The following is a 19,851-nucleotide window of genomic DNA, read 5'->3' as shown; positions in this document are numbered from 1 at the left end:
GGTGGACTTTGAAACAACTCTTTTGGAAGACCAGGGAAAATCAGACAGTAATGTCCTCGTTTTCACATTTAACTGTACACGTGTGGACTATTTACTCCATAATAAGTGAGAGTTGATAGCCTCACTGTTATTATTACCACAAAATCCAGGCCTATGTTATTCTTTAGACCTCTCCTGAATATAAACAGAACACGGGTTCAATGAATCAGAATGTTGTTGGCAATACAATCTTTTCCATACTTATATACCAGAGTTAATATAAAGTAAATATTAAATACAATTATCCATGTTTTCAGTTTTACTGTTAATCATTCCCTACTCCAGTTCATTGCACACAATTACCATCCTTTAACTGTTGAATACAGAATTGAAATGCAAACCATCAACAAAAAGGTTTCAATCTCTAAAGCATGCATATCTAAAATTAATTCTCCAGGTTTCTATCATTAAATATTATCACAGTCACATAGAACTGATACTGATCACAGTCTGGAGGTACATATCACTGCCTGGCATCATTTCAGACCAACACACATTAACCTCAACAGGATGGTGCATGCTATTTATATATTTTGCTCTGTTGGATTTTTTAAAGATATTTCTATTTTACTGAATATAAGCAGCATTATAACTCACGTCTGTGGTAAACTGACAGTTCCAGGTGATAATTTAGTCCTGTGCTCAAAATTTCTTTACAGGTGTGGGGAACCTGACTTGCAAATGTTGCTGACAGTGTTCAGAGTGGAAGACAAACCTTGAAAGAGGGTTAAAGCTCCACATTGTACAGAATATTATGGTTGGCCCCAATGAATTCGGCCCAAAAGGCAGTCAGACAATTTAACAGTCACAGACCGAGGCACATAGATACTTGCAATAACCAAATAGAATAGATTGCGTTTGCAGGTTTTTGTCCATAATATATGTTAACATATTCAGAACTTGATGGTATGTATTAAGTGTAAAAATACAGCAATAGGCTTAAAGTCAAGAGGTAGGCAACAGCTTATAAATACACTGTCCTCACTTTAAGTCACCCTGCTTAACAATGTTTCATTTTAAAGCTGTTTATTCTTTAGGGTCTGTTTCTCTGATTCACATCCTGATTTCCATTTGTTCATCTCATTGCCATCGATAGAGCAATCAAACAATGCTGCTGAAAGCTCAAGAGTTGGCTTAGGTGTTTCTGAGATCAGGCCAGTTTCTGCCCTGTTTGCTGCCTCAGTCCCACCCTGCTTATTTCCCCATTCACCAACTTGCTTGCCATTTTGCTCCACATGGCTAAAAGTACTATTGACATGCTGCTTCCACATCCAGGCAACATAATGGGGACAATCTTATCAGAATATGGCAAAGTGTCAGTTCTGATAAGAAAACTGGCGCTCCACTAACCAATTTTCTCTCTACATTTTGAGCCACTTAGTCTGAAAAAAAAGGACATAGTTTACACTATCACTGTGGCAGGACAGGGATTCTGAGGGCCGTCACAATCAGCTGCACTGAGATTGCGATGCCATCTTAAAAGGACACCCAATCAGACAACAAAGCTTACTTCACATCACATCAGTGAGGTATGAATATTTAATGAGGGGGAAAAATTTGGCAAGAGAGAACTAGATAATTGTATTTTGTTAAATTTATTAAAATCTGGTTCACACCCATAATTACCTCACCAGCAAAGAGTGGGGAAATCGGAAATCACTGACAGGATTTGCAATTTCCCGCTTTCTCAGGGTTTAGTTCACCTGTCAGCAATCCCACACAAAGAATGCAGGCTCAAGATCCCTCCCAATCTGAGGAAAGTCACACTTGGGAGTGGGCAGCAACTTGCTGGTGATCATGGGGGCAGGGGGGTGTGAAGAATGGAGGGAGAGGCGCGCTGGGGGCCGGAGGGAGAGGCGCGCTGGGGGCCGGAGGGAGAGGCGCGCTGGGGGCCGGAGGGAGAGGCGCGCTGGGGGCCGGAGGGAGAGGCGCGCTGGGGGCCGGAGGGAGAGGCGCGCTGGGGGCCGGAGGGAGAGGCGCGCTGGGGGCCGGAGGGAGAGGCGCGCTGGGGGCCGGAGGGAGAGGCGCGCTGGGGGCCGGAGGGAGAGGCGCGCTGGGGGCCGGAGGGAGAGGCGCGCTGGGGGCCGGAGGGAGAGGCGCGCTGGGGGCCGGAGGGAGAGGCGCGCTGGGGGCCGGAGGGAGAGGCGCGCTGGGGGCCGGAGGGAGAGGCGCGCTGGGGGCCGGAGGGAGAGGCGCGCTGGGGGCCGGAGGGAGAGGCGCGCTGGGGGCCGGAGGGAGAGGCGCGCTGGGGGCCGGAGGGAGAGGCGCGCTGGGGGCCGGAGGGAGAGGCGCGCTGGGGGCCGGAGGGAGAGGCGCGCTGGGGGCCGGAGGGAGAGGCGCGCTGGGGGCCGGAGGGAGAGGCGCGCTGGGGGCCGGAGGGAGAGGCGCGCTGCTGATCAAGAAGATAATCACTCATATTCAGGAGAAAAAAACCTGCTGTGAAATCCAACTCCAATTTATATATTGAAGTATAATGGGAAAATCTGATTCACAACATTGTTTTGTTTAAGGTACACTTTTAAAGAAAACAACTGTGATGTTAGGTGAGGGATCACTGTAGTAGCTGACCAATCCCAATGAATGATAAAAGCAGACAGAGGATGGAATTATGTTGTACACCCCAGGTGACCATGCAGGCACAGAATGAAAAATCGTTTGAGGAATTATAGCAACACTGTGTTAGGACAAATAAGTATGCAGCTACAGGGACTAGGTGGTATAAAACTGCATTGTGGGTGGAAAACATGCTTGTGGCAGAAAGGCTGAAGAAGACAATAATAGACAGTAAGCTGCAGTTACATAGGAAGTAAAGCATAATTTAATATGCATCAGTAACCTGACTTTGGTTAGGGAGGAAGGAGTTGAATTTATTTGCTGTACATTGTGAAAGAAATGAAGCGTTTTGTCTACTTTTGTAGTATAGCATGGGCCAAATGCACAGCAGAACAGCTCTTACTCTGCCCTAGCAACATAACTTAACCCCAGCATCAGAGGAGCATCTACTACCAGTGTGAATTTTCTATTCCCAATTGCAAGCATCTTTACAGCCAGATAGATGAGATTGCCAATGAGGGTTTCATGTCAAATTATGGCAGTTTTATGATTTGGGCCCATGCTGACTTAGTCCACTTAACTAAACTAGGTTGAGTGTGCGAAAATTGACTTCACATAAAGCATCTACAGCCAACATTGTAAAGAAACATAGTCAGCCTGACTGGGTTGTTTGCTGTTATATAGCAGAATATTCAGCTAATGAAGAAACCTACTCTTGCTGTGAATAGCTTTTGTTTCTCCACAAGCACACATAAAACCCTTAAAAATAAAACTTTTCTCTATAAAGATAATGTAACTTTATTTGTATCTTAATATTTAGTAACTGCATAAAGTCATCTATCCATGCTTCTTACGGACATAGCATTCCACCTCCACACCCAAAGCCATACGGCATAATTTTCCATCTCTGTAAACTCTAACTGATAGGCTGCCAAAAATATGATAAAGTTCAAACAAGCTGTACCCGACTCAACAAGTGTTTAGCAAAGATGCGGCCAAGCAATACCCCTGCTTCTGGTCTCTATCAGCGATTAATGGTATTTGAAAAACAACCAAAGCTTTATGTTGCAACTTCACAACATTCACAAGGAAGAATAAACAGGCAAGGAAGGACATGATTGAAAATTCAGTAATCATATGGGAAATGGACATGCACAGGCCCTAATTTCATAACTGAAAAGCAGATAAACTAATAGATAGTTTATAACTATGTGTTAAAACTACATATATCAGCACTGTCATGACCAGGTGAAAAGAAGTGAACTCAACCTCCTTGGTTGTTTACAACAAAGACTCTAGTTTCCTTTTCATGAAAATATGCTTTTTCCAAATTAAAGTAATATTTAAACTGTAAGCAATAAAGAGCCAATCAAACAAAGTCTTGAACAAAGAGCAAATTTATTAACTGCTAAACCGAAGAAAAATAAAAAAAAGTCAAGCATTTGTCTTTCATGCAACCATTAGGCCCACACACACAAACACATATCAGAAATAAGGAGAGTCAGAGTCCAATAAAAAAGGTAAAATAACCAAATGATTAATTTATTATTAAGTGTCCTTTGATTGTCCTTGAGGCATAGATTTTAAATGCTGCAAACAATTTAGGTCAGCTAGCTTCTTGGATATGGTCAGATTGAGAAGATGTTGCAATTATTACAAGCACTCAGTTCACTGGTAAGTTTCTGGCAGAGTTGGCTTTTCAACTGGGTAACACACTTATTCCAAAAGAGAGGGAGAAAGAGCAACTTTCAGCCTGTTTCCCCTGCTGATGACTTTTTTTGACATCACCTGTTTCGCTTGCAATCTCTCTCAAGTGACGGGGCCATCTTGTTTTGAAATACCTAACTATGTATTTCCATGAGATTTATGTGTGTGTCTGTGGCAGCCATTTTTTCAATATCCAGTATTTTGTAGTTTTAATGTCACTTCCTTAAACAGTTATGAGTTTTGATGTCTAGATTATAGGAAATATCTCTTTCTTCACACTCCACTGAAGGTGATTTGTTTGTTTCTTGTTTTCACCTTAAAACATGGCTTGGCATTTTAACCTAGAGCCTTGGTTAGCACTACCTCAGTTCAAATTGCAAAATTTCCAGTCAATTGAAAGTTGAAAAAACATTTGAAAAAAAAGTTGAAAAAATGTTCAAATAATCTCATGACAAGACACGTATGCAAAGTACATCAACCACTGCAGTTGAAAAAAAAATGCAAGAAATGTGCAGTAAGATCTGCATAAAATAATCCAAAAAATATTTGGAAAATATTTTTGGACATGGAAAATTATAGTCTAAGCTGCTATGAAAGATATCATAGATTTGTTAAAGGTTAAGCTCTAATAAAATGACACAGATCTGAAATATTAACTGAATCTCTCTCCACAGACGCTGCCAGACCTGCAGAGCATTTTCTGTTTTCATTTCAGATTTGAAGCATCCACAATATTTTGCTTTTATTAAAGGCAAGCCGTATTTAACCAACTTGACAGAGTACTTTGTTTAAGTAAAGGAGAGGGTTGATGAGGGTGGTGAAGTTGATATAGTGTATATAGAATTTAGTTAGGGACCAGACAAAGTTTCAAACAACAGACTGTGAGCAAAATGAAAGCCTGTTGGATTAAAGGGATTGAAAGCAGAGAGCAGTGATAAATGACTGTTTTTCAGAGTAGAGAGGAGTACACAGTGGTTTTCCAGGTTCAGTATTAGGATCATTGCTATTTTACACATATTAATGACCTAAACTGGGTACACAGGGCATAATTTCAAAAGTTTGCAGCTGACGCACAAAACTTGGATCTGTAAGTAAATAATTAGGATGATAGTGACAGACTTCAGAAGAATACAGACAACCGAACTGGCAGGCACATAGCTGATGAAACTTAACAAAGGGAAATGCAAAATGACATTATTTGCTAGAGAAAAAAGAGAAAAATAAACTAAATTTTAAATGTATCTACAGAACAGAAATTACTGGGATGTGTGAAAGCAAGTCTTTGCTGGTGGCAGGACAGGTTGAGAACATCATTAACAAAGCACGTAGGATTATTGCATTTATTAAAAGAGGTACAGAATGCCATTCAAGGAAGTTATAATAAATGCTGGTTATGCCTCAACTAGAGTATTGTTTCATTTCTAGGCACCACATTTCACAAAGAATGATAATAAGGCCTTGGAGCAGGTACATAGCAGGAAAGTAGGACTTCAATTATGCGGAGAGACTGGAGAAATTAACAAGAATTGTTCTCCTTAGAACAAAGAGCAATGATAAGGCATTCAAAAAGTGCAATAATTAGAGGACAGATTTAAGGTGTAAGCAAAAAAACAAGAGGCAGCATAAGGAAAATATTTTTTATGCAGTGAGTTGTTATGTTTTGGGATGCATTGCCTGAAATAGTAGTAGATTCAATAGTAGTTTTCAAAAAGGAAATTCAATACTTGAAGGGAAAAAAATTACAGGGCCACAGGGACAGAGCTGGAGAGTGGAACTAATTGGACAGCTTTTACAAAGAGCTGCACAGGCGCGATGTACCGAATAGCCTCCTTCAGTACACTGTTATTCTGATTCCATTGAATACTGAATAAAATGTATAATTCTGTGTTTAAGGTACAGAAATTATGTTTCCCAGCTACAAGAATTATGCTAAATGTGAAAAGATGATTTCTTTACATATTAACTTGTCTTTTAACTTGCATAATGTTTGAATTTCATTTAATTAAACATGCACAATCCAGAATTTTTAAAAAAAATTGTTTTACTCATTTGGCAATGGATGAAGCAATCAATTCATTATTAAAAAGGCAGCAGATGAAAACATTGTTCATTGAATAACTGCTGTCACAAACATATTCAGGATTGCTTAATAAACTTTGCCTTGTTGGACTAGGGAAAGGCAATGAAAAACTCTTTAATTGTGGAGCACAAACTAGCGAACACTCCAGCATAGATAATGGAGTTGGTTTTATACAAGCCACTCTTTACAATTCATGCCAGGCATAATTTTCCTGAACTTCTTCCAGCTGCCTCAGTAACAGACAATTTTCAATCCATTTGTACTAAAAACTGGTGAATAGGAGAGGGGGAAAAAGCAGATACTCTTGATCTTTGTGAAAATCCCTGCAAATGTCTACAAGTAACCCTTTTTTCCAATAATGAAGCCATTGTCCTTTCAGCTGTAGTGTACTTACCCACAAAAATACCACCTCGAATCCATCAAATTCAAAAATAAAAAGAAAGAATGCTCAAGTAATCTATCACAATACTGACATTCTGAAATTTCAAATTATTCGGTAAATAAGAAACTGAGCACTGTACACCTCTCTAGAAATAATTATTGGGTAAGATATTTTAAATGAACACTTTCATGTAGAAGAATGGATAAGTTGTTAAAGATCAGAATTCAATTCATTGAAAGTGACTAAAGGTTACTCAGGTATTTCATTTTAAAAAAAGTGTACTTTTAGCCGTCTTTAAACACACTAACAGTGTAAATTTAAAATCTCACTTTGTGCAATCATCTTAATGGGTTAATTTTTAGCTTCCGCTAAGTACATGGAAAATAGCCAATTGAAGAATGATGGGAAATGAAAGCTTGCCAAATACAAACTGCCAGCATTAAGCAGTCCTGACAGCTATGCTTCTTATAAACTTGGCAGCAGTTCAAAGTGCTTTTTCAATTGAAATGCTGGAACCTTGCCATGTGCATACAGATTTGCTTTGCCTCTTCTCATAAGGAACTGATAAATGCTGTTACGGTAACCATAGAAACAGAAGGATATCAGAATGGCCTTGTGATGTAGCCTCCTGTCTCTGGTTTTGAGAAAAAAAAGTATTGAGTCCACTACGATTACATGTTTGCACAACACTTATATATAGTGTTAAAAAGGCTTAAAATCAGACAACATCAATGGCTTTGCAGCTGGAGGATATATTTTCAGTTAATTCCTATTAAGGAAAAAAACTACTGCTGTGCAAGTGCAGCTAAGTCTTTTTTTTACCTGGACCTGTCTGGATGTCTGCCTGCAGTCGTCATGGCAACACTGGTCTTCTCTACAGTATCTATCTCACTTGCTGGAGTTTCCTGATTATTTAGAATCTCTTCCAAAAAATTCCTATTTCCTGTCGTGAGAGAAAAAAATAAAGTTCCTGTTACCTGCACAATTTGCTGAAGTAAATAAATAATTTAATTGCTTAATCATTCAGATCTAGGTCAGGGCACTTGAGATACCTGAAAAGGAAACAAACCCTAAACCATTCTTTAAATTACCAGCACTGACCACATTAATTTGGCATGAAAATCAAAACATAGGACAACATAGTACAACTGCAGCAATCTGAAGAAAATTCACCTCAGCAAAAGCTGTATAAGAACACCTTAAATATGAGTGCAATTAGTACAAACCTATCAAAAGAATTACAAATAGCCCATAGTTTTAGGCATGTTCTTAAACACTGCAGCACTGGCAAAAAGTTAAGCATACACAGAGTGCTTACTGATTTCATTGATTGATCAGAGCGAACTCCTGTCAGCTTATGAGCTTAGCTTCCAAATAACGCCATTTCACCTGAGGAAAATAACATGCTTATAAAAAGACAGGTAAACCAAGAGTCTGCAATGCTTTTTAAAATAGCAACAAACATTTTGTTTAATTAATTATATATTAAAAACAGCATTGGCTTGCATCATTTTAATTGCATTTCACCTGAAGGTGGCACTATGAGCACAGCGTAATGCTGCCGATTGTTATCTGACTGGGTTGCAAGGAGAAACTGAACTGAAGGACAAAAGTCGAGATGGAAAAACAAACAAAACAATCTGTAGGAAAGCCCAGAATTCCATTCTCTAAAGAATGAGGATCTCACCGACTGTGCCCTGACACCTCCAGACCCCATCACTGAACTGCTGTTTGACAATCATTTCTTCTCCCATACTGAGCAGCTTTTCAAGAACTGGCACTCCCATCCCCTAACTGAGCAACTTTGTGACAACTAGGACTCCTCTGCTCCCTCCCCACCCCAACACTATACTGATCAGGATCCAGATAAGGCACTCATTTCCCAGAGAAAATTTGGCGACTGGCCCATCCGAAATGAACAATCTTCCTCCCACACCATGCCGTTTTTCCTTTGTCCTCTCCTTCACCATCACACTTCTTAGTCTTATTCAATTATCACCTCTAACATTGCTTGGCCTGAATACTGTCATTGATCTCAACTCCCCATGGGCACCACCACAGGAGGTTGATTGCATTAAAATTCCAATTTTGTTCAGTAAGCCTGCTTACAATATAGAAAAATAAAGCCAAAATAAAATCAGCACCAGCATTTTTAAGTAGCACCTCAAATTTTCACATTCTTATTTGCACTGTGGGTGTTGAGAATCCTTTTTACATGAGGATTGTATAACAGTAGAAGTAAAATACTGCAGTGATTGGAAATCTTAAATTAAAATAGAAAATGCTGGAAATCTCAGCAGCTTAAGAAGTATTTGTGGAGACAGAGTTAACGTTTCAGATCCATGACCTTACATCAGAACATGCCTTATCAGGATTGTCATGCAACTGAAATGTTAACTCCATTCACTTTACAGATGTTGCCAGACCTGTTGAACATTTCCAACGTTTTCTGTTTTAATTTGTGTAACATAAATCCTGATATGCAGCTGCTGTAGTGATCTTGGTTCCAGGCACAATATAAATAGCTCTCTGAATTACACAGCTCCACACAGTGGTGGCATGACTATGTTGCTGTCAAAATTTACTTGTGTAATTTCACTTTAATTTTAAGGTGTATTTCAGTATGCAACAATGCTTAATGATTTCACCGCCTTCCCTTTTTTTAAAATTGTACACTCCCCTTTCTATTGTTTAGAGCACTGCTCCTTGTGTGGTCTGGTCTTTCCAATTTGAAAATTCTGAATTAGTGTTTAAAAATAAAACACAAAACAACAATAAATTAAGAAAAAATAAATCTGACTGCACACATATTCAGAACTGGTGTGCTGGGGTTTGGAAGGCAATCTGAGAGTTTGTATACATAATCCTGATTCAAGGTTGGAAAGTATGCAAGGTTATAAAACTGTAAATTATGTAATGATCCAAAGCAGCAATTGGTGCACTCAATTTAAAGTGTTTAAATTAAATATACAAATGCAAGACATACATCTGTAAATTGTATTTCTAAGTATTAGTAAAGCTTGAAATAGCTACATCATACACTGAGATCTGAAGCCAAATGGGAATACAATATATTTGCCTGCAACATCCTGGCTCTCCTGTGTCGAACTTGAGGGGGGTACCTGAAAGATGTACTGGAGAATCCTTCTCGGAAGTTCCCAGATAACGGATTACCAGGCAATTGTCTAGAACAGCTAACTTCTCACAGACAATTGTGCTGAGCTGGGAACTATCCAACAAAACGATTTAAATTGTTAACCTAGGATGATTCTGCCAGTTTTACACTCAGTTACTCTGAAAGAGTTAGAAGGGAAAAAAAAGCACTTCCAACTTCACTGTACCTATTTTAAAGATCCCAAAGAACAGGATACCATCCAGACACCTGACCTGATCTGACCAGCCCCATAGGAGTTCCCCAGCCTACGATGTCCAACCGCGCCACCCCCCCCGCCATGATGTCTGAACCCCTCCCCAGCTCCAACTCCATACCCACCCACCCCTCCACCCTTGTTCTGAACCTGAAACCCAACATCCCATCCACTTAACTTGGAAACTTATCTTCTCCCTTTCAATGGGATCTTTAATCTCATCAGCTTTGTGACAGCTGATGCTGTAAAGAGGGGGCATGTCCTCGTTTGCTCTGCTGGTTTTGCACTTAGCCTTTGGAGCCAGGGTCATGTTTGCTGCTCGAGTCTCATCTGGCCTAAGTCAGGAAGTTCAGTGAGACAGGCACTTTAGAATTTAGAAAGGGGCGGCACGGTGGCACAGTGGTTAGCACTGCTGCATCACAGCACCAGGGACCCGGGTTTGATTCCTGGCTTGGGTCAGTCTGTGTGGAGTCTGCATGTTCTCCCCATGTCTTCATGAGTTTCCTCTGGGTGCTCTGGTTTCCTCCCACAGTCCATAAGGTGTGCTGGTTAGGTGCAATAATCATGCTAAATTCTCCCTCATGAACCCAAACAGGCACTGGAGTGTGGCAACTTGGGGATTTTCACAGTAACTTCATTGCAGTGTTAATGTAAGCTTACTTGTGACACTAGTAAATAAACTAACGTCATTACAGAGTGATAATTTGCCATTGACTGCTGCTCTGAGGAAGTTATGGCCCAATAGGTATAGTTTTGTGGCAATACAGGTGCTCATCCATTTCCCAGATGACACTGATAATGAATACATTATGATGCATAATTTGACACTGATACACATAAGAAAATATTGGGGCAGATGACCAAAAACATTGTTAAAGTGTTGGTTTTAAAGCGTGACCTAAAGGAAGAAAGAGAGACAGAGAGGTTTAGGGATGATTTCCAATGCTTAGAGCTTTGGCAGCTGTTGGCAAGGCCACCAACATAATGGTCAAAAGGAATATATTGTCATATTAGGCAGTTTAATCCTGAGCATTTACATTGAAGATTTAAAATTATAAAGAAGCTAGCAGACATTCAAAACATTTGCAGTCAGTTTAATATACTTAACATAAGTAGGAGCAGGATTAGACCATATGGCACAACATGCCTGTTTTGCCACTCAATATGATCGTGGCCGATCAACTTCATCAAAACTTTCCAGCCAGCTCCACTTAACCAATTCCATCATTACATCCATTTCTCCCATACCATCCCCACTTATGTCACTGCATCCCTCCCACAACATATTTATGGATAAATTCTTACTCTTAATCCATTTCATCATCATATCCAACCCTTCTATGCCATTCCCTTCCTCATGCCATTCCATCTTTCACATGCTACCTATCTACTCTTCCCATGACATTCCCTATGTTATGCAAAACCAACATCATCCTCTGCCTTCCATGCCATTCCCATTCTATGCCATTTCATCCTTCCCATGCCACTGCCATCTCAACCCTTCCATTCCATTCCTCCCCCTCATGCCATGTAGTTTATCCCTCCCATTGCATCTATCTGATGCCATCTTTCCTCACCTCCTTTCCTTTCATCTCCATCCCAGGACATGCCATCCTACCCATACCATCTAGTGTCATGCCCTCCTAGCCACCTTCCCATGCCATGCCATCACTTCTCATGCCTCTCATATCATCCCTCTTTTTAATGCATGCTATTCCATCCTGTCCATCACCTCCCTCACCATACGATCCTTCCCAAACCACCTGATGCCATCACCTCTCTCCCACTCCTCCCAAGTCATTCCTTAATATTCCATCTTTCCTATGCCATTGCATCCCTCTCAAGCCAACCCCTCCCTCCCATGCAATACCCATCCAATGGCATTCCATCCTTCATGTGACACATATCCTATGCCATTCCTATCTCACACCATTCTCATCCCATAATTACTCTGACCCTTGCTCCCAGTCACCACTGCACAATATAGCTGTCCCTTGGTTGACACAGACTCATCATAGATGATTACAACACAGTAGGAAGCTGATAATCCCATCATGTCTGTACTGGGTCTCGAACAAAAACAATTTACTGAATGCCACTCCCCTACCTTTTCATCACCTTTACAAGTTCATGATGACCCTTAATTAACTCAAACCTCTTCTAGTGCTTGTTGATAATTTAATAACTTTTGTTTCAAAAACCTTAGTCACCACTCATGTTAAACTTACCAGCCTGCAGTTAGTCGGCAGGTCCTTACACCCTTTCTGGAGAGATATCATGTTTGCCACTCTCCAATCCTCTGGCACATCCCTCATATTTTGGGATGACTGGAAGATTATGGTAAGCCCTTCTGCTATCTCCATTCTCACCTTCCCTTTGCAAACTAGGATGGTAGCAATTTGGACCAGGTGATTTATCCACTTTAAGTAAAGCTAGCCTCTCCAATACACCTGCCCTATCAATTTTCATCCCATCACTGTCACTACTGACATTTTGTCAGTATCGTCTTCATCTTGAAGTTTAGCTAATTAAAAATCATTGGGATCAGTATGATCAACCAAAGCACAAAAGTAGTGCTGACACACAAAGTGGAACATGATCTGAGCTTCACTGCTTAATCTGGGGCAGCAGAGCGATGGCTGTGGTGGTGGTGGGATGGTGGTAGTGGTGGGGTGGTTTGGATGTGGTGTGGTGGCGAGGAGATATCTTTCCAGTCTATTCTTCCAATGCATTACCCACCTCATGCGATTCCATCCTTCCTATCCCATGCCATCCACCACCATCCTCTATGCCTCCAGTCAAACTATCTTATTACTGATATATATGCTTAACAACCATACCCACTGCCGACCAGTTCTCCAATGCCATTCATCCCCTCTCTAATCCTTTCAACAATATTAACTGTGTTCTTGGACTCCACTTCTGCTCTTTTTCTCCACCAAACAACCTATGGACCAATCGGGAGGGCATGGAGGGGCACCATAGTTTACAACAAGGTTTGTTCCCCTTTCACCCATGAGCTCACTAAACTATACTGGCTCCAGGTTAAGCAACATCTTGATTTAAAATGGTCATCCTTGGTATCAAATCTATTCATGGCCTTGCGCCTCCCTAGTTCCATAGTATCCTTTAGCCCCCTCACCCTCTTAATAATCCCCAATCTGCCCAGAGACAAGTCCACGAGACCTGGTTGGCATGGCAAAGAAGCCCTGATCAAAGTTTATTGAAAGTAAGGTGTAAGTTTGAACACCTGGACACAAAGGATGAGGCAGCTGGTCTTGTTGAATACATACTCACGGATCCTCAAAGTCAGTCAGAAACAGAGTTTTTGGAAAAAAGACCAAGCAGAATGCTGGTGTCAGGGAATCATGATAACATGATAGATCAACAGAATCTAGCAATTGGGAATATACTTCTGGTGGTCATATGTTTAAAAAAAACTATTTAAAAATGAAAGCTGTGTAATAGTAGAGACAATTTGGCTAGGTTGATAGAACTAATGTTTTTGATATGTTGATAGGTCTAGCAATATATGTAAACAGATGTTTACCTAAGATAACTTGAGAACAATGGAGAAAAGAATGTCAAGTGTTTGAGTAAAAATGTTAGGATTCATAGGAGGAGTTGAGGTTCCTACAGTTTTAAAATCTTGGAGAATGTTGTTTGGGAAAGATTAACTCTGAAGTTAGGGAAATGCAGGGATTTAGAACGGGGTAAATTTAAAGATACTGCATGTAGCCAATGAGTCAGGTCAGTGCATTTCTAGCTGACTTTCTTATTGTGCATTTTATTGTTTAGACATTTATTTTATTTAAAATCACTACAAAGACATCTGGAACATTCTTCTCTGGTTCTGATATCTTTCCTCACATTATCTCAAATTGCAAAAGTACAGTTGAAAGCAGGTGTTTCAAGCTTCCCTTCTGGGATTTGGAATACCCTGGTGTTTAACATCAGCTGTGCTCTTAACTGGTAAGGACAGATCCCCTGCATAATGTAATGAAGCTGGCAGAGAATTAAAGAACCAAGGAGTTTCCAGAGGAAGCATCATTACAGGAAGTCCATTTGATTATACTCAAAAGACTGAGTGAAGGGATCTTTCAAAAAAGGGACACAGGAAGATTCACTCTGTGAAGCAGGAAGAAGAGATCCTATCAAAGACATGAGTACATTTCTGTTGAGGGAACAGTGTAAAGTATCAACATAGTGTAAGATTTTTGGTTGCATTAAGATATTAATGGGGAATACCTTTTCTGTTGCTTAGTGTATTACTTGTCCACTAAATGTTTAATTAATGTCGATTCTACTAAATCTTAAAATGTGATGTTTTGTCATTTGATTCTTCATGTCTGTATTTGGGAAATTCACATGTCTTTTTATAAGTTATTGGTTCAAAGAGGAATTGTTGCATTGTAGTATTTACTTCTAATTGGCTTTAATTTTAATTTTCATGCACTCCCATAAAAAGACTTCTTTTCGGGATTTGTCTGCCCTGAAGTTGTGCTAATGAGCTGACTAAAGAAAAAAACTTCCACGTTAATCTATCTGAAACTCACCAATTCCATTTTGGCAGTAATAATTCTGATAATCGCATCTTCTTTATTTTATTAGTTATTGTTGCCACTTCAAAATGGCTTCTATGAACTACATTTTGGCAGCCATTCTCTGCTGACTTTATTTGCCTGCAACAGAAAAAATCCACAATGCCAAACAGGTTCGAGAACTGCCATTTTTAAACAGGTGACAGAGATAGGACTAAGGAACAGGTTCTAAGAGACTATGAGGTTCTGGAACTAAATGTAAAAGCAAAACACAAAAGTAATAATCACTGGAATACTACCTGAGCTATGGTCAAATTGGCATAGGGTAAATAAAATCAGATAATTAAATTTGTGACTCAAAGACTGGTATGGGGAAAAATGGGTTTCAATTCGTGAGTGACTGGCACTAGTATTGGGGAAAGAGGAAGCTAAATCATTGGGACAGCCTGCACTTGAACCATGCTGGGACCAATGACCTGGCAAATCATATAACTCAGGCTGTAGAGAGAGCTTTAAAGTAATAATTGACGGAGAAGGATTCATGTGAGGGGATATTTCGAAAGAATGAGAAAGGATAAGGCAAGGCAGCATAAGAACTAGGAACAGGAGTAGGCAATTCACCCCCTCAAGCCTGCTCTGCCATTCAATACGATCATAACTGATCTTGTCTCGGCTTTAACTCCACTTTCCTGCCTGTTCTCCATAACCTTTCAATCCATTACTAATTAAAAACCTGTTTATCTCCTCCTTAAATATCCTAACATCCACTGAACTCTGGGTAGCGAATTCCACTGATTTGGGAAAAGAAGGTCTCCTCATCTCTATTTTAAACCTGCTACCTCTTATCCTAAAACCATGACATCTTGTGCTAGGTTGCCCCACAAGAAAAAGCATCCGCTCTATATCTATTTTGTCAATACCTTTTATCACCTTATGTACCTCAATAGATCTCCTTTCATAGGCTTAAACTGCTCATTTGAATTACAGGGAAAGATAATCAGAGTATGATAGGAAGGGACAGAACTTAAATGCACCAGCAAATAGGGTGAGAGCAGGGGGTAAACAAGGCAGAATTAAAGGCTACTTATCTGAATGCATACAGAATATGTAGCAAGATCTATGAATTAATTACAATAAATGGGCATGATCCATAGAACATTTAAGAAAAGCAGCAGTAGGCTGCTCAGCCCTTCAAGCCAACTCCACCATTCAATGAGGTTATATAAATATAGTCCCTCCAGGGCAGAAGGCCATTCACCTATCAAGTCTGCACTGACTCTCTGACAGAGTATCTTACCTCTATCCCATTCTATACCCATACCCCCTCACATTTCCCATGGCTAATCCATCTAACATACCCATCTTGAGATGCTAAGGGGCAATTCAGCATGGCCAATCCACCTAATCTGTGCATTTTTGGATTATCATGGGTGATTTTCTACTTCAACATTATCTTCCTACCCTATCCCAGGATCTCTTGATGTTTTTAGTATGTAGAAATCTATTGATCTCAGTTTTGAGCACACTCAGTGACTGAGCCTCTACAGCCCTTGGGCAGAGAACTCCAAAGATTTACCATTCTGAGTGAAGAAATTCATCCTCATCTTAGTCCAAAATGGCCTACCCCTTACTCTGAGACTGCATCCGCAGGTTCTAGATCTGCCAACAAGGGGGAATATCCCTCCTGCATCTACCCTGTTTCGTCTTGTAAGAATTTAAAATCAGAATCTCTACAGTGTAGGAACAAGCCATTTGGCCATCGAGTCTGCACTGACTCTCTGAAGGAGGATCCCGTCCAGATCCTCCCCCACATACTATCCCCATAATCCCAGATTTTTCATGGTAATTCCCTAACCTGCACATCTCTGGACATTTTGCATGGCCAATCCACCTAACCTGCACATCTTTGGACTGGAAAGAAACTAAACCATCCAAGCAAACACAAGGAGAACATGCAGACTCCGCACAGTCACCCAAGGTTGGAATCGAACTTGGGTCCCTGATGCTGTAAGGCAGCAGTGCTAACCACTGTGCCACCATGCCACCCATATATACATGTTCAGTTCAGTTGTTTCTCATCAGTAGTAACCTCCCAGGTGCTGATAGTAGGGGATTCAATGCTGGTAATGCCAATGAATGTCAAATGCTGATGGTTAAATGCTCTCTTGTTTGAGATGGTCATTGCCTGGCATTTAAGTGACATTTAATATCTGCATCACACATCAGCCCATCTGAATGTGTCCAGATCTTGCTGAATACAACTGAAGAATTATGAAAGATAGTCAACATTGTGCAATCATCAGCATGGTCAAAAAGCTATGTTTCAAGGAGCATCCTAAAAATGAGGGACTTAGAGATCCAGTGAGGTTTGAGGTCAGACTGTTCCTAATCCTTTTAAACTCCAGAGAATACACATCCAGTCTACTTAATCTTTCGTTACAGGACAATCCCTCCATACCAGGAATTAACATGGTGAACCATTGTCGCATTCCCTCTGTGGCAAGTATATCTTTCATTAGGTAAGGAGACCAAAACTGGTTCTATAAAATTAGGAATATACTCAGTAAGTATCACCAGCTCCAGAAGCTTGAGCTTCAGGTTTTGGAACTCAAGTGGCAAATGGAGTCACTGTTGTACATGCGCAAGGCTAAAAGCTACGTCAATTGCATGGTTTAAGGGAGCTGGTCACATTGCTGGTTAGGAGCATTCAGGCAGCGGAAACTGGGTGACCATCAGGCAGTCTGGAGAATTAGTGCGAGAGGGAGGGTATCAGATTTCAGAAGCATTGGGATCACTTCTGGGACAGATTGGACCTGGTCCAAATATGAATGAGCACACCTTAACTGGACTGGGACTAAACCTCACAGAGATTTGCTAGTGCTACAGGGGAGGGTTTGAACTAGCGTGGTAGAGGAATGGGAACCTATCCTGACCACTGACCATATTAGGTCAGTGCCCAGGTAACCTTCTCCCTCCCTGATGCATCGCAATGTCTGCAGCTCGGTCACTAGTTTGTTAATTTTGAGCCAAAGCTTCTCAAGCTACAGACAATTGCCATGGATTGCAGTGGCATCCAACAGCTCCCACATGCTGCAGCCATGACACATCACTTGTCCTGTCACCTTATTGTGTTAATTAAATGTATTTTTCTGAATTAATTTCTAGTCTCCCTCTTCCGCGAACTCCCGGCATTACAGTCTGCACACCCAAGCAGCACACAGGGACCCCTGTATTTATGCTCTCTGAAAAACATAGATGAGTCGGCTCTGCTAAAGCTCAGAAATCAATTTAAGCTAGCTACCCAATAAACTCAAAACAGCTGCTCTCAGAGAACTTGTATAAGCCTGTTTAAGACTGGAAGAAATTTAACTTACCTCTTAAATGGTATTATTTTGTTAATTGCTAAACATAAATAAAAACTAGATTTTAGAAAGAAATTAACCTTAAGATCCCCTCATTCACCAAACTCCTGGCTTCATACTCTGTGCACTCAAGCACACCAAAAGACCTTCTGTATGGTGAGATAGTCGGAGCCAGATGACCAGTGGGGCGTCCAAGGCTCCACTTCAAGAATACTTGCTAGTATGGCGTGAAGGCCCTAAGCATTGTCTATCACACTTGGGAGTCATTGGCTGATGAACAAGGGAAATGACAACATCTCCTGTGGGCTGGCTTGCACCACCATGGCTGTGAAGGCCAATCATTGAGAGGTTGATTCATTGCCATCAGCAAATGTGCACAAAATTAAGATGCCTCTGCCTAAGTGAACTGTTTGCTCTGTGCCCATCATCTTTGGTGGATGGACCAATGCCAACAGCAGACTTATTTTCTTAATTCTTCAGGACAACCGTGATTGTTGCCAATGCTAAAGTGACCTACCCTACTACAGTCAACCTTGTGCTATCCAGAAGTCTACCAACCAGAATTCTCTACTAATTGGAATTTATGATAATCCCTGAACATAAAATGTCATGTGACCAATTGGAAGAAGTTATATTATCCAGCGTCTACACCAGTATACTGTATTATTTTATATTTTAGTGTCCTGAAGATTAAGAAGTAAAACGACTACTGTTCTTTACTTCCTGAGTACATGCATATTAGTTCATGCTACAAATATTGCTTTGTATTCCATTGACCAACAGAACTATTAACTGCCATTTTTAACCGCCTATTTAACAACACCATCCTGCACTTGACAGATATTAAAGATTTTACTGTATTTAAGTCACTGTTGAATAGAACCCAAAGTCTGTAATTTGGCAGAATCTCTAGATGTATGTAAGGATCTCAAGCAATGGGATGATTTGGAATTTGTGGGGTTTTAAAGCTGGTCTTTGGTGAGGACAGTAAAAAGTCTCACAACACCAGGTTAAAGTCCAACAAGTTTATTTTGACTTTATTTGGACTTTAACCTGGTGTTGTGAGACTTCTGTGTTTACCCCAGTCCAACGCCGGCATCTCCACATCTTTGGTGATGAGGCAACAGTTCACCCAAAAGGGAACAAACAGCAGCCTTATCAAGGCCTGTTTTAGAATGCTTGTAGGTCAACAAAATACTGCTCAGCAAGTCTGGTGATAATGTGTATCAACATGCGTCGACCATTAGGAGAATGTCCTACCTGAGTATTTGGGTGGTTAGAAATTTGCACTAAGATTGGCATTCTGAGAGGTTGATTTCCAATACAGCAGAATTTGTCCCAGGGATACTATATTACTATTCAGCTGATTCATTGTGTATTTTGCAGATTTGTGCATCTGAGAAGCCAAGTCTGGTCACCTGTATCTTCCTACATTGCTGCAGCTATATTCCAGAGGAAAATTAGTACAATAAATCCTAGCAAAACATCGGAGTTTGGTTTGTAAATGATTTTGAGCAAGGCCACTATTTTTGGATCAGGACAGACGAGTCAGGATCTTGTTAATGTATTTTGGATGTTTTGGTATATTTAAATTTTTGTTCAAAAAAATCTGCTCCCTCAGGGCTTTCTACTCCCCTATGTTATTGTGAAATCCTGTTTTGAATCATTGAAAGTTGGACATGGTAAATCTGGCACAAGCCGTTTGTAGGTACCATTCTGGTTGAATGAGCTATCTTCCTACAACAGGAATCATCTATCATCCATGTGTGAATGGAAAGGTTCAAGTAGTACACCAATTATGCAGAAATCAGTAGTTTTG

General features: G+C 40.5%; 1 protein-coding gene across 2 annotated transcripts in view; it reads right to left on the bottom strand.

Annotated features, from left to right (window-relative positions):
- kiaa0586 (KIAA0586 ortholog) overlaps positions 1 to 19,851 on the bottom strand; it is a 541,997-nt gene that overhangs the window by 396,659 nt on the left and 125,487 nt on the right. For both annotated transcript variants that reach the window (XM_080202790.1, XM_080202791.1), the window contains exon 9: positions 7,584 to 7,704. In XM_080202790.1, the coding sequence (XP_080058916.1) occupies positions 7,584 to 7,704 (121 nt within the window). The remainder of the gene's footprint in view (positions 1 to 7,583; positions 7,705 to 19,851) is intronic.

The sequence above is a fragment of the Carcharhinus amblyrhynchos genome, chromosome 14 (assembly GCF_965287045.1).
Source record: "Carcharhinus amblyrhynchos chromosome 14, sCarAmb.v2.hapA, whole genome shotgun sequence".
Classification (NCBI taxonomy): Eukaryota; Metazoa; Chordata; class Chondrichthyes; order Carcharhiniformes; family Carcharhinidae; genus Carcharhinus; species Carcharhinus amblyrhynchos.
This window is presented reverse-complemented; position numbering and strand designations above follow the sequence as displayed.